General features: G+C 33.8%; 1 protein-coding gene and 1 pseudogene across 1 annotated transcript; one reads left to right on the top strand and one right to left on the bottom strand.

The window, feature by feature from the left end:
- Nucleotides 1–3,362: 3,362 nt before the first annotated feature.
- LOC131050234 (MYB-like transcription factor EOBII) lies at nt 3,363–4,232 on the top strand (annotated as a pseudogene).
- Nucleotides 4,233–11,345: 7,113 nt separating this feature from the next.
- Nucleotides 11,346–17,313, bottom strand: LOC131050235 (transcription factor MYB30-like). Its single transcript, XM_057984419.2, has 3 exons — nt 17,036–17,313; nt 16,526–16,917; nt 11,346–11,680 (listed from the first exon to the last, which is right to left on the bottom strand). Exons 1-3 carry the CDS (start codon nt 17,311–17,313, stop codon nt 11,346–11,348), a joined length of 1,005 nt encoding a protein of 334 aa, XP_057840402.2.
- Between the last annotated feature and the right edge of the window lie 4,187 nt (nt 17,314–21,500).

The following is a 21,500-nucleotide window of genomic DNA, read 5'->3' as shown; positions in this document are numbered from 1 at the left end:
CTAATACTTGGTGTCAATGTACCATGAAATGATCCCAACATTAATAAAATTAAAAATTCACCTCTATTTTTTGGAAACTCTTGGACAATTATTCCATTTTTTATGAAACTATATACATAAGGATAATTTTATATGCAAGGCTTGTACCAATAATCATGGTTAAACATGGTGGTGTATGTTCTATATAGATCCATATAACTATATAGATTAAATTTAGTAATCCAAAATTTAAACCTCAAAAAACATGCCAAAAAAATACCCAAAAGTTTCCTTGCTTAGATTTTTACAAATTGATAGTTGATCTTAGGATTCTTGGGCATTCTTGGGCATTCTTGGGCATTCTTGGGCATTCTAAATACCATTTTACAATGAAGAGGTTTATTTTTCTCTAGGGTGCACCATTTTGTCCTCAAACATATCTATATCTCAAGAAATGAATTGGAAATTACAAATTTGGTGCTCTAACATGATATTGGAGTTTAATGTTGAACTCCTTTTCTCACATTGATCACTTCAAACAAAAATACCTATCATGTAGAGAGAAAAACCAATGGTTTTTTCTATGCAACCTTGTGAATTATTTTGACGAAAAAAAAAAACATTAGTGATTAAAATTATACTTATGAATCCTTATGAAAGGTAAAATGTAAAAATATGCTAGGTGATAATTAAATTAGACCATGACAAGTGTCTTCATTCTCTATTGAGATAAAAAAAATTCACGAAATTGCAAAAGATAAAAATTATCTCCTAATTTTAGCTTGTGAGCAACAAAGAAAAAGGTGGAGCTAATTTATTAACTACATGATTTTCTTATTTTACTCTAAACATCCATTTTCAATTTTTGTTTTATTCTTATGTTGGTCCCTAGTTTTAATCCCCAATGATTAATTTCATTCCATTGTATTTTTTAAGTTCTTTGTAGTTCATTATTGATTGCCAAGTAAATTACATTTTTTTCTAGTTTATTGAGGACGTCATATGTATTTTGAGGATATTAGTTTGTATGGAAAGGGCCAGCCTTTTTTACATGTTTTTATGGGTAGAAGAACTTGATTTAGAATCAAAGTTATAGTTAGATGAAGGACTTGATTAATAGTGGGTTTCCAGAAAATAACTCTTTATAGTCTGTAAAGGTCAAATCCCTCTTAGGATTGTTAATATACTAAAGGCTAGGTACTTCCTAGTCACCTTTGAAATCTATGAAATTAATTTTATCCTATCTTGACAACTCTTGATGTATTTGATTTAGTGAGGATACTCTAGTCAATCATTTATTATTTCCAAGGTTTTCAAGATCGATATCATTTAGTTTGGAGCTAGATGCAATAACATTTTATCTTTTCTTGGGAATGGTTTGTTCTCCTTTTTAAGAGTCTTAAGACCTTCTGCAAAGCCACTTGGGTTTTTAGCTATCAACAACCCCTAGGTTTGATTAAGGGAGAATGGAGGGTTGAGAATATGATTTTTGAATTACATAGAATAGCATATGGGGCTAGTGGTACAAAGAAAATATCAAACCCTTTTACAGAGGAATAGAAGTTTTGATACACATAAAACTTTCAAAGATTTTTCAAGGAGAGATAGAAAATAGTAACATTTAAACTATCCCTCTAGTTGTGGAAAAGATGGTTGAGGAGAAGAATATAGTCTGTGAAAGTGCATTTTAATCTTCCCTTAAGCATGAAATAATTATTGAGAAATAAAGAGACATCATCCCATGGGTTTGGGAGATCCTTTGTGCTTGAATCCATTCTAGAATTTGACTACTTTCTTGTCACCCTAAAGAAACTAATTGACACAATCATTGCACCAACTACTTAGCCCATCATATGGGAGGTCGATGGCATCATTAATAAGTTTCTTAAAGTAACTTCAAATTGGATTTTATCAATGTTTACATTACCATTATCCCAAGATTTAATAATTTTTTTAATAGAGGTCAAAGCCCATCAGGGCTTCACAATACAGCACAATGTTTCTATTCTTGAGAAATCATGTCATTGCTCTACAACTTTTGATATGAGATGGTTTAGTTCTAATTTTGTCATGTCCACCTTTCCACTAAAAGTAAAATTAGAATTCATAATAGAGGAGAGATAAATATAAGCTCAAGGAAATTTAAATTCACCGGAAGCATATTGTGGAAAAGATAGATGACTATTTATGAGTTTTGTCCTTTATTTACTTTGAGAGGCCACTTTATTCTTACAAGTAGGACATCGACTTCATAATTATGATATCTTGTCTCATAATGTGTTCCCTAAACATGAATCTTCCACCATACATATTCTTGTATAATCCCACAACACTATCATTAAGCCAAATTTGAGAGAAACCTCATCCTTCACATACCATAATAATTAGTTAGTACACTATATAATATTTGCATGTAATATATTTTTATAATTTGCAAATAATTTACAATGTTATATATAAAATTATATAAATACATAACAAGCAAAACTATATAATTCAATAAATTTAAAAATTGTAAAATAGAGTCGAAAATTTGAAAAGCACTGAAAAAACCATCAAATTCCATGCGTGGCAGGTACACAGATGTAAATACGTGATACAACTGCTTTAAGTGACAGCGAGAGCAAAGGCCCAATACATGAAACATGTTGATTTGGAGCCGTCAATAAAAGATAAATGAATGTGGCAATAAGCACGGGCATATGAGGAAAGAATGGTCGTCAAAGAAAGCTAAACATCCACTCCGCAACACACTATAAAGAAAGCCATCGCTTTCTTCCCAAACTTATATCTGCCATTGTTTTCTTCCCATTAAAAAATGATTGTGGACTACAGATGGTTAAAATCTATTATGTTTCTAACTATTTAAACGAATTTTATATTGGTAATTCAATACTTAAAAAATAAAAAATTCACAATGAAGGCTCAGATCTTTTATGGAGGTTCGCTGTTGGTCAAGATTCCTATACTAACATATATATACGTGCCTTCACTCAAATCGGGGGAGAATTTTTTATAGGTTTATTGTGGCTCATAAAGTCTAAATTTCCAGATTTTGATCAAGTGCACTGCTGTTTAGATTTACCCACCTTTACAGAGATCTTATACCGTCGAGCAATTCGTCCAGTCTAAAAGTAAAGGTTAACAGCCGGTTGTTTTTTTGTTTATTTTGTACGATAAAATTGATCATGTCTCATATTCTCTAAACGTTTCTAGAAGCTTTGAAATCATTTTACTAGGAATACCATGAATGCTTGTCTCTTATATATTTAACTGTCAAGTATGTAAAACCAAGCATACAGATCAAAAATTAGTCTTCCACATTTTTTCTTACTATTAGAACCCCACATTTTTCTTACTATTAGAACCCCCTGTTGTTAGCAATGAGCAGCGCCGCTTGGAGGATGAGTGTTGTGGAGAAGGAAGAAGAGATTAGGAAAGGGCCCTGGACATTAAAGGAAGATACCAAGTTAATTGCCTACGTAAGACTGCATGGTGCAGCTCGTTGGAATTCACTTGCCAAGATGGCAGGAGTTGCAGAATGAGGTGGCTTAATTATCTCCGCCTTGATGTTAAGCATGGCAAATTTACTCCAGAGGAAGATCGGCTAATCATTGAATTGCATAATAAATGGGGAAACAGGTCATGTCATTTTCAGTTACCATCTCCCTTATTGCATGTGTCATTCGATTCTTGAATGCAAGAAAAAGTTTAGAATGCTTGAAATCATTTTTGTTGTGTTGTTTACTTTTCATGCAGGTGGTCTTGGATTGCCAAGACTTTACCAGGAAGAACGGACAACGAGATAAAAAAATCATTGGAGAACCCATATCACGAAAATGTCTGAAGACATTATTGGGATTTCTAGTTGGCCTCCAAGTTCCAAAAGTAAAGCACAAATAGAGGTAGTAAGAGAAAAAATTGAGTCTTCTAGTAGGAAAAAAATCAAGGATCAGCAAATTGCTACAATAAAGCAATGTAACCCAGAATCTAGCGCACCCAATACTCTAAACAAGGTGAGATTTGATATTTCTAAGTTTCATGATGGTTACCAAGAAATCCTGAATTGGCAAGAAATACATCAAGAGTTTATAAAGGATTCATCTGATATAGACATGATAGCTGATGCATATGCTGTAAGTACGGTCCAACATAGCCCAAGTTTGTCTTGGTGCTCTGTTAGAGATTCTCCAATGAATGTCTTGTCCGACAGTGAAGAGTTCTTATGGGATTATAACTCCATCGACTTGTAGAATTTAGATGAGGATGTTCAAAATATGAATGGGTAACGTTCATGAAATTTTGTACATTGATTTGTATATTTTCCATGAATGCAACCTGGAAGGATTTCTCATGCATTGAACCTACCATTTTTTATTTCTGAAGTACATTGGAAAATTAGCTCACGTGCTCAAAACGTAATTTACTTTATATAGTCGGATAACTTAAATTGGAAAATCATCATTGGTTAATTATAGACTTGTAATGGTGAAAAGTGGTCCCGTTTGGATTATTTTGACTCGAAATACTCGACCTATGCAATGCTTAGCGGGTTTTCTTCGTCATGCTTTTCTGGAACGTTTCACAATACACTATTATGTCTTTTTATGAGTTAATGTTGTCCATCAGATTTGTCTCGGTGTACTTCGGGTAAATATCAAAGTTTTCAAGATGTATGTGCAGCATGTGGGTAGCTCCAATTGGTGAAAGAACCAAGGCATAGATTTTTGCAGTTCTACTAGTACATCGTACAACATGGTCTTTGAATAGTGGATTTGGTGGGCTTGCTTTGTTAGCGAAGGTTATTACATTTTTAGTTATATACTTGCACTTGATAACTATTCTCCACTTTGTACATCTTAATCTGTTCATCAAATAATATATGATATATTTACCTTGCTATTATCTTGCTATCAAGGCGGGTTAAATCATGTATATCGCTGATCTTGCAAAAGATATTTGGAGGCGCTTTCCAGAGCGTTTACTATCCCTGTGATGGTATAAGAAGAACAAAAAGGAGAATCAATTATGGACGAATATGGCTATTGAAAGATGCATGAAGATTACAAAGAATCAAGAAAAAGGGCTCTTTTGTGATGGTTCTGTTTAGATAACCAAAGACCTTGTCATTTCTTATACAACTGGAAGAAAAAATCTGCTCAAATAATGTGGACGGTGGATGCTCCTCGTTTAGGTTGTGGTGGATTCTCATCCTGACATTCTAACTGTAACTGTTTCATTATCTTTCAACAAGCATGACTTCTGCAATATTTATCAGAGAGAAAAAATAATTAAAAAGCGCTTAAGGAATGCGTATCGTTTGGGGCACAATTTGTCCTCTATATAGAAGTCTCTCAAATCTTACAAATCAAAGATCATTCCTATTGCAAATAGCACAATTGAATCTTTTAGTGCCGTCGAGTTCCATTGAGAGGATTTGCAAAGAGCATTAAGTTGTGTCTTTATTGCTAGGGGTCTTTACCAAGCTTTCAAACCACAAAGTACCATCTTGAAAGAATACAATGGTTTCATCTTTGTTATCAAGTTTTCTGAAAGTCTTTAGGGTTTGGTATAGCGTGCAATAGGAAGAATTTATTTATTATGTCTCCAATCTATCGATGTGTTACCTATTTCATTAATTGTACATCACCTATTCTGAGAGTTTTTCGCAAAATCCGATGAAGGTTAACAGTGACATTAGGGTTCTCGATCATGTGATCAACATCTTCTACAAGACCGAATTCAATGTAAACGCTAGATGGCCTTGTTCGCATGATACTTATGACTATATTAATCAAATAAATATTTGAGTGTTAAATTAAAACATAAATTCAAGTCTAAATTTCATAATTTTATAAGTCAAAGTTTCTTGAGGAGATTATCAGTGCTAGGCTTTCCAACATTTGAGGGGACTAGTAGCATTTATATATGGCTGTGATAAATATATAATTGTGTTCAATTTGAACTATGTGTCTAAGGTTTTAATGTGTTTTACACAATCATTGAAAATAATAGACCTCACGTTTAACCATTTGTGAAGCACATTGTAAAAGGTGTATTATTAGTAGATTGGACAACACCTTATCTAAGGTGTTAATGTGTTTTACATAACCATTGAAAATAATAGATCTCACGTTTAACGATTTGTTGAGCACATTGTAAAAGGTGTATTATTAGATAATTGGACAACACCTTAAAATAAATATTATATCGTATGTCTGTAATCTTATGATTAGTTGTGCTATGCTTGTTTGGGGTTTCAAGGATCTCAAAGACTCACAAACCACATTTGGTAGATAGAGCATAAAACAATCAAACTAGAGGTTGGTGGCATTAAAGATTGGAGGAATTTTCATTATCTCAAGTTATCTTCTCTCCTTGACATGGTGTTTTTTCTAAGAATCATTTGCTTTTCTTTAGTTATTTACTTTCCTTTTTTATGTCTACAAATTTAAAGAATGTGTATATTGTTAAATTTACTTTTTGAGGATAGATAAGAGATTTAGCACACTCAATATGGACTATTGCCCAATGAGTTCATGAGATGATGATCAATAATTTATACTCTTACAAGTGTCAAGATATAACTTAATGAAGCTCTATGTGGATAGCTCAATATGTTTTGTTATTGAATAATTAGGTTTTTATGATTTGAGAGTTCAAGGAGATAGTAGTCGGAGAACATAAGAATCTGAGAGATAAAGTGTTATGAGGGTCATGAGGTAGCTTGATGGAGTTCCACCAAATTTAAAATTTATTTCTTCATTGATATACCTTCTCAAGAATGGGGTTTCATGTCATGTATAATCAACAACTATTTTTGTGTAAGCCTTAGGAAGGGTCCCTTGCAAAGGTGAAATTTGAGTTTTCAAGGGTACATTTGTTAAAACAATATAATAAGGGGAGAATTTTAGTGAAGATTATTGCATTATCCATTATATGGTTGCAATTAATCTAATTGTTCACCTTTATATTTTTATCTATTCATAGAATAATTTATGATTCATTTTTCTTTCTATTATGCTTTGAATACTTTGTAGAAGCTTCAAATGTTATTTTAAACATGGGTACCAGAGTGAAAAGAGATCAACACACTCAATTCCTATTAGAATTTTAAAAAAGTAATAAAGAGCATGTGCATATATTTGTTTAATACAGTAAAGGTTACATCATAGAACTTTCAATGATCAATAAAAATCAGCAATATATGGCTAGATTTTAAAAATTCTAAACATCTTATTAGTATAGAGCTCTACAAGAATGGATAAGATGGCTAAGGAAAAATAATATCATTTGTGGAGTTCTCTATTATTTGTAAGAAGTATACTTAGGTAATTACAAAACTTTATAGAAAAAAATTATATGTGAATTTCAAGACAAAACAATGTCCTTGACACATGGTTATTGTAAAATAGGTTACTTTTCTTTATAAACCAATTAAATTAGGCACCTAGGAAACTCTTTTTGTGGATGATAAAGGAGGAACTTCCCCTACTATAGAAAAAATTCAAGATACTCAAGATTTCCATTCTTGCACAAGATGATCAAATATATTTGTGCATCCTTGAAACAAAGAAATATATTAAGTATCTAAATAGAGAGGTTGTAATATATTATTTTTTATATATTCAACAAGTAATAGAGATAAATAATGATAGGTAGTTATATATATAATTTCCCTTTATGAGTGAAGGGTTGGTTTCTACATTGAATATACGTGATTTATCATTTTTGTATAGAGTTCCTTAAAGTGTATCTTATGGTAATTGAAAAAGGTATCCCATATTGTGAGAGGGTTTAGGATAACTTTGTGTGTATTCTAGAGTGGTGTAACCTTACTGAGACCTTTACACATAATCTAGATGTATTCTTGTCTAACTAGGATGATTAAATAGATATTAGATTTGAGTCTAAGGTCATATTTGTTAACCTATTATTATTGACTACTTGATCATTGTTACAATTTTAAAACCTTCTCAAATGTTTATAAATAAAATTGAATAGCATAAGAGAATTTTTTGGTTAGTACTAGAAATAGAACTAATTGAGTTAAAATTCTTGTTTTGTTGATTTGAATATGTGTGCATTTTTCATTCCTATTTGCAAATTCAAATAATCTATCTTTATTTGTTGAATATATTTTACAATAACATTGAAAGTAGTCACAAAGGACTAAAATATTAATCTCTTTTATTAACATACCTATCAGTGTTTATCCTTGTAGGTTACTATATTCTGTTTCCTCCTAATTTACATAACTCAAATATATGAATTTATACTAAATCATTTGAAATATTTTTACTTATTAATCTTTCTATGGGTTATGTATGTTGTATTTTAAGTTTGCACCTTAAGTGAAGCATACTTTAAGATTCAATCAAGGGAGTGTTAAATTTTTTCATATAATTTATTTCATGTTTAAAACATGTCTATTTTATTTGTAACTTCTCTTCATGGACTATTTAATGGTGATATATTATAGTCAATTATTTATGACTAATATTGGTGGTGTTAGTATATAATGGGTGTCACATGGTAAGAGAGTTAATATGTTGGTATTTCCTAAAAAGAGGATGATGAGAGGAACTAGTGTCAACTTCTGAAGTTCATTTTCTAGGATACTAGCACAATTACACATTGTGTTCTTATTCATGTGACCATAATAAAGAGAACATATAGAATTCAAATATATCTTAAACAAATAATGTGGTCAACATAAAACTAAAACAAAAATATACCAAGTGGATAGAAAACTATACTAGGAGTGAAAATGATTAAGATTTATTTAATTTACTTAAAAAGAAAAAAATTATGAAAAAGGAAGACAAAGAGAAGACATAAAAATCTCCCAAGTGGGTGAATATATTCACTCAAAGATAGTTGTACCTACAATGAACAAGAAAATTATTGGGCTTGTTTTGTGGTTTACTTTCAAGTCAAATCCCTACTCCAATATATCTACCTCATAGTAGTTAGAATAGAGACATTTAAAATGCATGAATTCTAATATCTTGAAAGTAAGTGAAGGAGGGGTAAGAGTTGTGATAGATAAAAATTGTGTAACAAGAATAAAGTAAAAGGCGTGTGATGATCTTGAGGTTCTTACGAGCACAAAAAGGATTAGATTCCATAGTTAAAATAGTAAAATAGAGAAAGAAATGACATGGATAACAAGAAAAAAAATACTTGTAGGACCTTCAGGAAACTAAGGGAATAAGAGAGCTAAAAGAGAATGTTGTGAAAGTGCTATGAAATGGTTAGGAGAATACCTCAAGAGCCAAGAGATTATCAAAGTGAAATATTACTAAAAGGATGAGAAGAGATCTTAATGGAATAGTTTGAGAAGATATTTGAATTTATTACAAGTGGCTACCAATAACCAAGGATGTTGATAAGTCAAGAAACACTACAAAATGGAAACTAAATGAAAAACTATCACTATATGTTTTTGATGAAGATAAACGGGTTTTACATGGACTCGAAACCAAAAGTTTTATAGCAACTAGCCATCAGCCAAACCTACATGAACCAGCATCAAAACAGGGGAGCAACCCCGAGCAGTCATGAAAACAAAGGAGACGCAAACAAACAAGACAAAACAAAAGAAAAAAATCTTAATTAAGAGAGAGCGCCATATCCTTGTTCTTCTGGATGGAAATCTTGTTGATTTCCTCCAGCTCCTCCATAACAAATCTGGAAGTACCCTTGTTGTTGCTTCCGCTTCTAGTACTGGAGCTAGGACAAGTGGTTTTTCTATCTCCAACGGCCATATCATCCCCTCCAATATCTTTGACCGGTTCGCTATGGTAGGATCTGTAATCAACAACCATAGCATTAATCTTTTCAAGCCCTTCAATACTGTTGTTCATGGCTTCTTTTCTTATGTCAACCAGGTTCTTGAGATTTTTCTTAATCTCCACCATAGACTGCTCCACCTTTTCAATCCTTTGTTCGTGATTGTATTTCATCACCTCAACATCCTCGGAGAGATTTTGGGTCATAATCATGAGTTTCTTAGGTTTGCTGGGCTTAGGGGAAGCAGTGAAGATATCAATAATTTCTTTAACCCCCACTTTGAGGGTATCAATTTCACGCTCTACCTACTTCCACCAGCTCTCCTAGCTTCTGGTAGCTTCCATAACTAGATTCATCAGGTTAGCAATCCTTTGTATCCCACTATTGTCTTCGTTGGCCATGGTCCCCTATTTTTCTTTCAGGACATTGATAGGGATGTCCAATTTAATTCCCTGATCCATAATTTTTGGACTATGGTCCTTAGCCATCAGTTTTTTTTTTAAAGAGGGGCTCAGCCTTAGAGATTAGTTTGCTAGTGGTTTTGTATCTACTAGCCACCCATCTGTGAGGATTCTTGCTACTGAACGTCCCAGGGGTGACCATCATCTCCCCTTCATCTGCAGGTTTATATTCATGGTCATCAAGAGGAACCCCACTTTCTTCCAAGTCCATTTTTTAGTCAGAGACATCCTGGATATTAGTCTGATGGCCAGTTTCAGATAGAGGGGGCATAATTTCAAGGGAATTAGCGTACTCCATGATGAGCACAATAAGTCCCTCATGGAGAATAGGCTTGTTAGGATTCTCCAAATGTTTTTCCAAGTTATTTTCAAGAGAGGAGGCCAGATAGAAAGGAACGAAAATGATTTTACCATGCCTATAGTGATTTAAAATGGTAAAACGATAGGAAAAGATGCTGGCATATCTACCATCAACCATAATATACCTCATGATGAACTCGACCATGTCATCCGAGGGAGCCATAAGATCTTTTCGGTTGTAGCTGCCATCAGTCATCTTGGTAACTCTAGAGTGCTACTTTTCTTTGTCAAAGAAACTCGTCAAGTCCTCCTCCCCGATTTTTCTATCCCTATAAAATATTTTGCCAGTTGTCGCTAGACCAATGACTGTCACCACCAAGGTTTCATCAATCTGATAATCGGAGCCATAAGCCCTCACACTCCCTTTTTTCCACCCACTTACAAAAGCATCTGTGAGCAGAGGAGAAGGGCCATGAAGTCGATCCAAGTAGGGGATGATTCCCCCATCAACGACTTCTTACCACACATCTTTGTTTTTCTTCCATTTCTCGCAAGTAGAGGGCTCTTGCCTGTTCTTGTCCCCACCCATTATGCTCCTAGTCCTCGAATAGTAGAAAATGGGCCACACCAGAGAAGGCATTGACCAGTCGCAGGAAATGGGCCACACCAGAAAAGTCTCCAAACAGTAGCAAAAAAAGGGCCACACAATAAGAGAGAAAATCCAGTCACGGGGGAAGTTTCTAGATCTTCAGTTAGGGAAAACCAAAAAGAGTCGTTTCCCCATCAACTCAGTCAAGTCATGATGAGAGATCATTGATTAACGCAGAAATCATCACGGGCCATCTCGCACAGATTTTTGGGGAAAGCATCCCTGCTGCTCCACCATTTGGTTGTCACGTATCGCACCACCAAATTGGCCAGTAGATCCGCCACCTTGTTGCCTTCCTGGTAAACATGCAAGATTTTGAAATCTACCAGTTCATTAATTATATCTTGGCAATCCTTGATCATGTTAGTTGTCATCCAGCTAGGATTCGTGCGTCCACTCAGACAATTGACAGTGTTTAGCGAGTCATACTCCAACCAAACTTTAGTAAAGCCTTCTCTTTTTTCCATGTGTAACCGAATGTGGGCAGCGTTGGCTTCTGCATAGTGGTTGGAATATATTTACATTGTACCACTGTCTAAACAATTTGAGTTCTTAAAATGTTGAAACACTATAAAATTATTAAAAATAAAAGAAAGGTTGATAAATAGATAACCTAAAAAATGGCATTTTCACCTTGTTAAATAAAAATCATAATGAAAGGGCTATACAAAACCAAGGGAAATACGAAGGAATAGATAGTAAATAAGCGAAAAACCATGGCTTGAAATTTCAAAGGTGTGCAATTTTTTATTTTATATGAAGAAATATAATGGACAATATAAGTGGACCATAAGGACCATTGTTTAGTTTACTAATTGGGTTTAATAGATTCCGACTAAGAGATCTAATAGTAAAGTGCTAATAAATTTTATTTTGTATCATGTTATAACTAGGTTTAGTTTTCTAAACAAAATTATAATAGATAATTTAATGTTCTTTAGATCAATAGAGTTCATTAATATATTCAATGAGAATGATATTAGTGTATCCAAATCATATCCATACCATCTATAGGGAAATGAATATTAGGATTCAAGTAATACAAAATTTAATAAAACATCTCAACAGATTATTAAAAAAGGGTAAAAAACAATGAGATTCAAATATTTATCTTGTTATATGGATTGACATAGTAACTCAAAAAAACCCTACTAGAAAATCACCTTTCAACTTGATGTGCAAAATTTATGTAAATTTATAAACTAGTAAAATACTACTAGTTTATAAGGCCATTCTATAGACAATAAAAGAAATGAATGATGTCATGACTTCTTGGATCAATTAGTTGGTTAAATTTGAGGAGACCAAGAGAAAATCTCAAATGGATAATATGAAGATGCAACAAAAATTGAAGTATCTATTTGATGAAAGGACTAGTACTAGAAAATGTAAGATTGGAGACATGGGTCTGGCATAGACTATGAAATTGTATAATAAAGGAGGATTTAGTAAGTTTGAGCATATGTGATTGGTCCCATTTATCATAGAGAACACATAAAAATTATAATATATTTCATCACAAATTTAACTCTAAAATCTTCATAATTTAAAGTCCATGGATAATTTCTAAAGCATTATTTTTCTTAGGATTTGGTAGCTTTTTCACATGCAAATTCTCCTTATCCCATTTATGTGTTGTATACTCATGGCTATCTCTAACCAATGTTCAATTTGAGAGAGAATGAAAATTATATGAGGTATTATTAGATGATATGAGGAGGATCTATACAAAGAAGATCCAGATTACATAACTATATAACAATAGTAATAGCATTGTTCTAAATAAAAATGTAATACAATTGTTAATTAAATCTAACTATTATGTGAATATCCTCACCCCCTTCCCCCTCCTTATTACATTGTTCATACAAGTGTACCATCCAAACCTAAAATTTCACCTTAGCCAAGGGACCCCCCATCTTAAGCCTTACATCACAAAATTTGATGATTACATAGTATGAATACATATTTTTTAGAAGATCTTGTCCTAGAGAAGAAAATCCTAAACCAACCAAGGTTCCATCAATTGTCTCTTGAGCCTCAAAAAGGTGTAGCTTAGAGTTGTGTTCTTAAGCTCTGAGTCCCAAACTCTCGAATCACAAAGTCTTGGATTATTTGACAACAATCTCTAAGATATATGAAAGATCTCTATGTCTAATGACCACAAGAGGGTATAATTATTGATCGTATACTCTGAAGCCTGCTAGAAAACAATCCATATTGAGATCAACACTAAATCCAAAACCTGTCTCCAAAATATAACCTTCACAATACATATATTATTCAAGTCTATCAGCATCAACAAAGAAGGAAAAAAAGAAAGCAAGAATGACCAAACCCAAAAATTCTTCTCATGCAAAGATTCATTTCAAAGTGAGAAGCTAGCTTGAGATTATGGCAATTCCTCTATCTTCTGATGCCACCAACCTCCAAATTGACCTTGTTACACTTTATTCAATTGATGTCTTATACTAGTCTTTGGAGGCCTCATCACGAGTTGCAAACATAGCCCCAATTACTATAGTTTGAATGCACTTTTAATAGGATTATTTTCAATGTAATGACCCATGATATAGTCAAAGAGCAACAAAGCTACTATAGATACCATTACTATGTTCTTAGCAGTAGGTATGAACACATCATACATAAATGAAACAAAACCTTCAATCACATAAGCTAAAACTATAGCCAATGCACTTTCCGAGACAACAATAATAAGAAAGTAGATTGCTTGATTGACATATCTCAAAGAGAATATATCAACTACTTAGATCTTGCAATACTCATAAAACTAGTTCAAATTGCACCTTCTCTTACCAAAACAACTTGTCTCAAATTATCCCTAATAGAGGATTCATCTATATAATAATGCAACCACTTATGCGTCATCATATTTTGCAAACAAATAGTTGGATCACTCTTGATTGGATCATTTGATGGATCCTCATCCTTTTGGCCTCTGAACTTCATCCTTTACTCAACATATTGTGCTTTCCATTCGAAATCCTTTTCTATTTTCTCAGCAATCTGATAAAACGTGTCAATGTAGACATCTTGCAATGTGTGTACGTTGTGAAACTGATGAGCTTTTTGATAAACCCAAATCTTGTTATAAGAAATATAAAAAAGACAACATGGTCTTATAGACATACTCTGTAGAAAAGCGATTAATGACCTCAATAATATCAAAGTAAATCGTCACTCCAAAAACCTTCTTCTTACGAACAACCCATCGTTACAGTCTCTACAAACCTTTGATTGATGTAGTTATTGCGATAAATTTTCAACACACTTCTACACATAAACCAAAAACCCAAATAAATTTCTAAATCCACCTGTTGAGTATCTCACGCATTGCATTCTCAGATTTGTCTCTGAACACAGTGAGACCATACCACAAATGCAGGAGAACACTCTCGACAGAATGGCTTCCCCTCCTACAAACTCAACAAATTTGTGCAGCCTCTTAGACGTGTCTCTGTCTTATAGAATCTCTCCACCTTTATTCACTGTGAACCTGAGTGGAGAGGCCTCAAGCGAGTCAAAAAGGTGATGCAGTAACTCCAGAAAGCCATTCATAAATTTGTGCAGATATAAGACGATCGGGGGTTACTGGCTCGATGTAGGAAGGAGGCACCAACAAATTATTTAAATTTCAAGAGAATTTTCAAAGTGTGCGTAGGAAGAAAAGAAGACATTGACCAAATACGATATAAGGGAATTAACAAGACAATGTAGATGCGTAGACAGGTGAGGACAGTGCACACAAATGAAAATATAACAGAGAGTTCCAATGCACCGCTGGCCTGTCTTAAAGGGCACGTGAACTGTTTGATAGAATACCTCAAAGATTATGTGTAGAATGTATTTGTCGAAATTGCAGTAGGCATTTTCAAGAAAAGTAAGTCGGCAGGCGTAAAGCCAAATCCAGTAACCTTTTTTGGATAGCCTGTGTTGATGGATTAGTTGAAACAAATAAAAAGTTTTTGTTTTGAAGAGAAGCTTCATTAAAAACGGTCAAGAAGGAACATGAAATGCAATGGAGGCAGAGAAATTGCGAGAAAAGAGACATCAAATGAATCTGAATCGATGAAAAACACTTTAAAGTAGAGGGAGGCATCCACCCAAATGGATGTGGGAGTATCAGACTGATAAGGAGAAGATATCCGCCAAAGGGGCATTAAAAACATAGTGTGTGGCAGCGCACTAGCTAGGGTGAAGGGCTGTGTACTAAGGTATTGGCATAGAAGAGTGAGTGGTAACGGCTAGAAGGGATGCAGGAGACCCTTTCCATTGCCTTAGTTGTGGGCTGAAGTTAAAGAGAAGAGTATTGGCAGGGTGTCCGCAGGTTAGACAAAAAGAGAGTGTCTTCGCTAGTAAAGGAGACAACGAAGGTGAGTGGGGAAAGAAGACTGAGGAGCTGCTTTGAGAAGAAGTAATTTGCAGATTAAATAATATGCTTTAGGGAAGAGAAGGACAGAGAACTACCTGTATGCTACCACATGTGCTGAAGAACATAATAAATATGTAAAATGGTTTTGCCATCACCAATCACAAGTAAACACAACCTATTTTGAAATATTGATATAAATATAAGAAATATAAAAAATTCTTGCTGTGTCGGTCAAATGAATCCAATACATTTCTTAAAGATGACGTATATAAGCAAACATATTTATGATGGTAACCTGAACCTCCTAACTACACCAATCATTTTTAAACCACAATCATTTCAACGGGCAAACTATTTTTGATCAATAAAAAAAAGAATATTACTTAACTTTTTAAAATTATTAAATTTAAATTTACTATTAAATACTTGATTACTGAATTAACTGATATTTAAATACAACATGTTACTCAAGACAAATCATACGAACAAGAACAACCCATCAAAAAGACATAATAATTTATAATTAAACCTTCCACTAAACCATGACGAATAGAACATTTTCTTACCAGGCCCACTAAACATTTTTATAGGTCGACTATGTCAAGCCAAAAGGCCACCACATTTCATCATTAGAAGCTTATAATTAAACAATTTTGATTTCTCAATACACCTTATCCGTGATGTAAAGTAAATTACGTTTTAAGCACGTAAGCTAATTTTCCAATCTACTTAGGAATAAAGAAATGGTAACTTCAATACATGATAAATCCTTCCAGGTTGCATTCATGGAGTGTATACTTCTCGGAAGTTACCTATGAATATTTTGGACATCGTCATCTAAATTCCATAAGTCGATAGAATTATAATCCCATAAGAACTCTTCACTGTCAGACAAAACATTCATTGGAGAATCTCTAACGGAATAGGTTGGGCTATGTTGGACCATACTTGCTGCAGATGCATCAATTATCATGTCGCTCTGTGTATCCATGTCAGATGATTCGTTTATAAACTCTTGGTGTACTTCTTGCGAGGTTAGGGACGTTTGGTAACCATCATAAAACTCACGAGTATCACAGCTCTCCTTGTTTAGATTATTGGGTGCGCTACATTGTGGGTAACATTCTTTCACTGCTGGCATTTGCTGATCCCTGGTCATTTTACTACTAGAAGACTCAATTTTTTCTCTTACTTTCTTTATTTGTGCTTTAGTTTTAGAACTTGGAGGCCAACTAGAAATACCAATAATCTCTTCAGACATTTTCGTGATATGGGTTCTCCAATGGTTTTTTATCTCGTTGTCCGTTCTTCCTGGTAAACTCCTTGCAATCCAAGACCACCTGCATAAAAGGGAAACAAAACACAACACAAATGATTTCAAACATTAAAAAGTTTTCTTACAGTAAAAAATCGAATGATACATGCAATAAGGGAGATTGTAACTGAAAATGGCATTACCTGTTTCCCCATTTATTATGCAATTCAATGATTAAGCGATCTTCCTCGGGAGTAAATGTGCCATGCTTGATATCAGGGCGGAGATAATTAAGCCACCTCATCCTGCAACTCCTGCCATCTCTCTTCAAACCTGCCATCTTGGCAAGTGAACTCCAACGACATGCACCATGCAGTCTTACGTAGGCAATTAACTGGGTATCTTCTTCTAATGTCCAGGGCCCTTTCCTAATCTCTTCTGCCTTCTGCACAACACTCATCCTCCAAGCGGTGCTGCCCATTGCTAACAACAGAGGGTTCTTATAGTATGCAAAATGTGGACGACAAATTTTGATTGTCTATGCTTGTTTTTGCAAAATAGAAAGTTGAATATATAGTAGACAACCATTCATGCCATTCCCAGTAAAATGATTTCAAAGTTTCTAGAAACGTTTAGAGGATATGGGACATGGTCAATTTTATCCTGCTAAATAAACAAAATACAACCGACTGTTTACCTTTACTTTTAGGCTGGACGAATAGCTCAACGGTATAAGATCTCTGTAAAGGTGGGTAAATCTAAACAGATTTACACTCGATCACAATCAGGAAAACTAGACTTTATGAGCCACAACAATCCTATAAAAAATTGTCCCTCGTTATGAGTTAAGGCACGTATGCATATATGCTAGTATAGGAATCTTGACCAACAACAAACCTCCATAAAAAATCTCATCGCACATTGTTAATATTTTATTTTTTAGAGTACTGAAGTACCAACATAACATTCACTTAACAAATTAGAATTAACCATCTGTAGTCCAGAATCGTCTTTTTAATGGAAAGGAAAAAATGGCAGATTTAATTTTGGGAAGAAAGCGATGGCTTTTCTTATGACTTGTCGCCGAGTGGATGTTTAGCTTACTTTGACGACCATTCTTTCCTTATATGCCCGTGCTTATTGCCACATTTATTTGTCTTTTATTGATGGTTCCAAATCGGCATGTTTCATCTATTTGGGCCTATGCTCTCGCTGTCAGTCAAAGCAATTCTATGACGTATTTAGTAAATGTAAAATAGTTGTCTTGTGACATGGTTTAAGCTGACTGCATAGACACTGCCCCTTTACTGTTGGCAAAGGTTCCTATACTAACATATATACACGTGTCTTAACTCAAACCGGCGGAGAATTTTTTTATAGGTTTTGTTGTGGCTCATAAAGTCTAGATTTTCAGATTTTGATCGACTGCCCTGGTGTTTAGATTTACCCACCTTTACAGAGATCTTATATCGCTGAGCTATTTCTCCACCCTAAAAGTAAAGGTAAACAGTCGGTGTGTTTTTTTGTTTATTTAGTAGGATAAAATTCACCATATTACATATACTCCAAATGTTTCTAGAAACCTTGAAAGCATTTGATTAGGAATACCATGACTGCTTGTCGCTATAAATAAAATTGTCCACTTGCCAACATTACGCATAGAGAATTAAAATTTGACTTTCACATTATGCATACTATCAGAACCCTCTGTTGTTAGCAATGGGTAGCCCCCGCTTGGATGATGAGTGTTATGAAGAAGGAAGAAGAGACTAGGAAAGGCCCCTGGATACTACAGGAAGATACCCAGTTAATTACTTACGTAAGACTGCATGGTGCAGCTCGTTGGAATTCTGACTACAAAAATGATTTTAGAATGTTTGGGGCCATTTCTGTTTTCGTTCTTATGCAGGTGGTCTTGGATTGCCAAGAGTTTAGCAGGAAGAACGGACAACGCGATAAAAAATCATTAGAGAACCCATATCACTAAAATGTCTCCAGAAATTATTGGGACTTTTAGTCGGCCTCCAAGTTCCGAAAGTAAACACAAATAGAGGCAGTAAGAGAAAAAATTGATTCTTCTAGTAGGAAAAAAATCAAGGATCAGCAAATGGCTGCAATAAAGAAATGTAACCCAGAATCAGCTAGCACACTTAATTCTCTAAACAAGGTGAGCTGTGATACTCGTGAGTATCATGATGTTTACCAAGAGTCTCTAACCTCACTGGAAGTACACGAAGAGTTTCTAAAGGAATCACCTGATATGGATACACGGAGTGGCATAATGGTTGATGCATCTGCAGCAAGTATGAGCCAACATAGCCCAAATTTCTCTTGGTGTTCTGTAACAGATTCTCCAATGAATATCTTGTCCAACATTGAAGATTTCTTATGTGATTATAACTCCATCGACTTATGGAATTTAGATGACGATATCCATAATATGCATTGATAACGTTCATGAAATTGTGTACATCTATTTCTATATATTCGATGAACTCAACTTGGAAGGGCTTCTCCTATACTGAACTTATTTTTTATTTATGAAGTGGATTGGAGAGTTAAAAGATAGTTTACTTTGTATAGCGGATAACTTGGATTCAGAAATCAAAACTGCTTAATTATAAACATGTAATGGTGAAAGGTGCTCTCCTTTGGACTAATTTTGACTCGAAATGTTCCACCGATGGAATGGTTAGCGTGTCTTGCGGCCAAATGTTCTATTCGTTACGGTTTCATGAAAGGTTTAACTTTACATTATTATATTTTTTTATGGGTTGATGTTGTTCATATGGTTTGTCTTTGTCACTTTTTTAATAATCAAATATTTAATAGTTGTTCTATATTTACTACCCGAAAAAAAATATAAATAATTCTCTTTATATTTTGTGATCATTTTTTATTGTTGAAATGATTGTAGTTTTAGAATGAGTAGTATATCTAAAATCAAAGAACATGTTACATTCATTTGACAAATTATTATTTTTGATATTTTTGGATATATATCTTAAATTTAAGAAAATGTTGGTCCTATTTGAGATACCTAGAAGGAATCTTTTGATTTTTTTTGTTTCCAAAATAATATTCCAATTTAGACTATGTGTTTACTTGTGATTGGTGTTGACAAAACAATTAAAAGTTGAAGTCTTTACATTGTACACACACTTCTCATGTTTTCTTTTGAAGGTCAATGCATTAATGTAAAAGGAATTCGAAGATGCATGTGATAGTATGCTTTAATAACCAACTGGTGAAAGAACCTAGACACAATTTTTGGAGGTCTACTAGTGCATCATCAAATGAGTAGGTGCCATGCTGTCTTGGGTGGTTGATTTGGTGGGTTTGCCTTGTTAGTCTAGATTATTACTTGTCTATCCAAGAATCGGAATGCACCATTGATCATATAGATTAATTAATTTAAAAATCAAAATACAATTTTTATTTTATTTTTTCAATTAATCAAATATAATATATTTACCTTTCTATTATATTGGTATCATAACCGCCTAAAATCATGTGTACCATATGGGAAGGCTAATCTTGCAAAAGCCATTTGGAGGCACTTTCTAGAGTATTTATTATCCTTGTGATGGCATAAGTGAAGGAAGAGAGAAAAGTATATTTGATGCAAAAGAGATTATGAATGCCTCTCATTTACAGAGGCCTTGGAACTATTTATAGTTTTAGATAGTTTTAGAGTTGATGTAGGAAGTTTTTTGTTTTAAATAGTGTCTGCATAATCCGTTGTGAGAAACTTCTATGTTAATTGATTAGTTTGACAAAAAAAAATCTTATTTAAATGCTTAGGTTTGGAATGGGGATAAATTATTGCCAACACCCCCCCTTGATTTCCACCACTAACTAATATGATATCAACAATGCCTAGATTTTTTGTGGATATTCAAAGTTGTCCTTTGTTAATGCTTTTAGTGAAAATGCCCGCCAAATGACCTTTAGATTTGTAGAATTCAAGTTAGATATCTCCATTCTTAACCTATTCATAGATGAAGTGATAACTCGTATCAATGTGCTTGCTCCTCTTGTAAAAACAAATGATTATTTGACAATACAATTGCTAACTTTTTTACACAAAGGATTGGTGTTGGTTCCCTCTGATTATGTAACAAATATGACAAATATTAACGCATCCATATTGCTTGACATGTTGTAGCAATTGTACCTACATATCAAGTTGACATCAATGACAACACTGAACACACATTGCTAACAATGACCGCAAGTCCTCAAATATCTTTTATTTATTAAAAAATCAAATATATAACAAAAATTTCTCATTACTTCCTTTGAATAATATTTTTTTCTCTTTCTATCACTTATGAAAAGCCTTGTAAGTAGAACTTCTAGTAGGGTAAATTTGTTGTATCTGTTTAAATATGTTTGGTTTCCTTATTGTTCATCTTGTGTTATGTTCAATCTAGTCATCCTACTAGCTCACCAAGCTTAGGGTGGACTATTTTTCAGTCCTATGGTTGGGGACTAACTCCTTATTGGTCTTGGATCTAGAACGGATTTTGGTTGGTCTATTACTTGTAGGCACCTAGTTTGGAAGAGAAGGTCATCCTCCTACCTTTCTAGAGTGCAAATGCATGTCAAGTAGTAATCCTCAAGTTAAATATTGTATGGCCCAGTCCATTAGAAGAAATCTGGAAT

This window comes from Cryptomeria japonica, chromosome 1 (genome assembly GCF_030272615.1).
Source record: "Cryptomeria japonica chromosome 1, Sugi_1.0, whole genome shotgun sequence".
NCBI lineage: Eukaryota > Viridiplantae > Streptophyta > Pinopsida > Cupressales > Cupressaceae > Cryptomeria > Cryptomeria japonica.
Note: the sequence above shows the minus strand (reverse complement) of the source record. Positions and strands in the feature narration are given on the sequence as shown.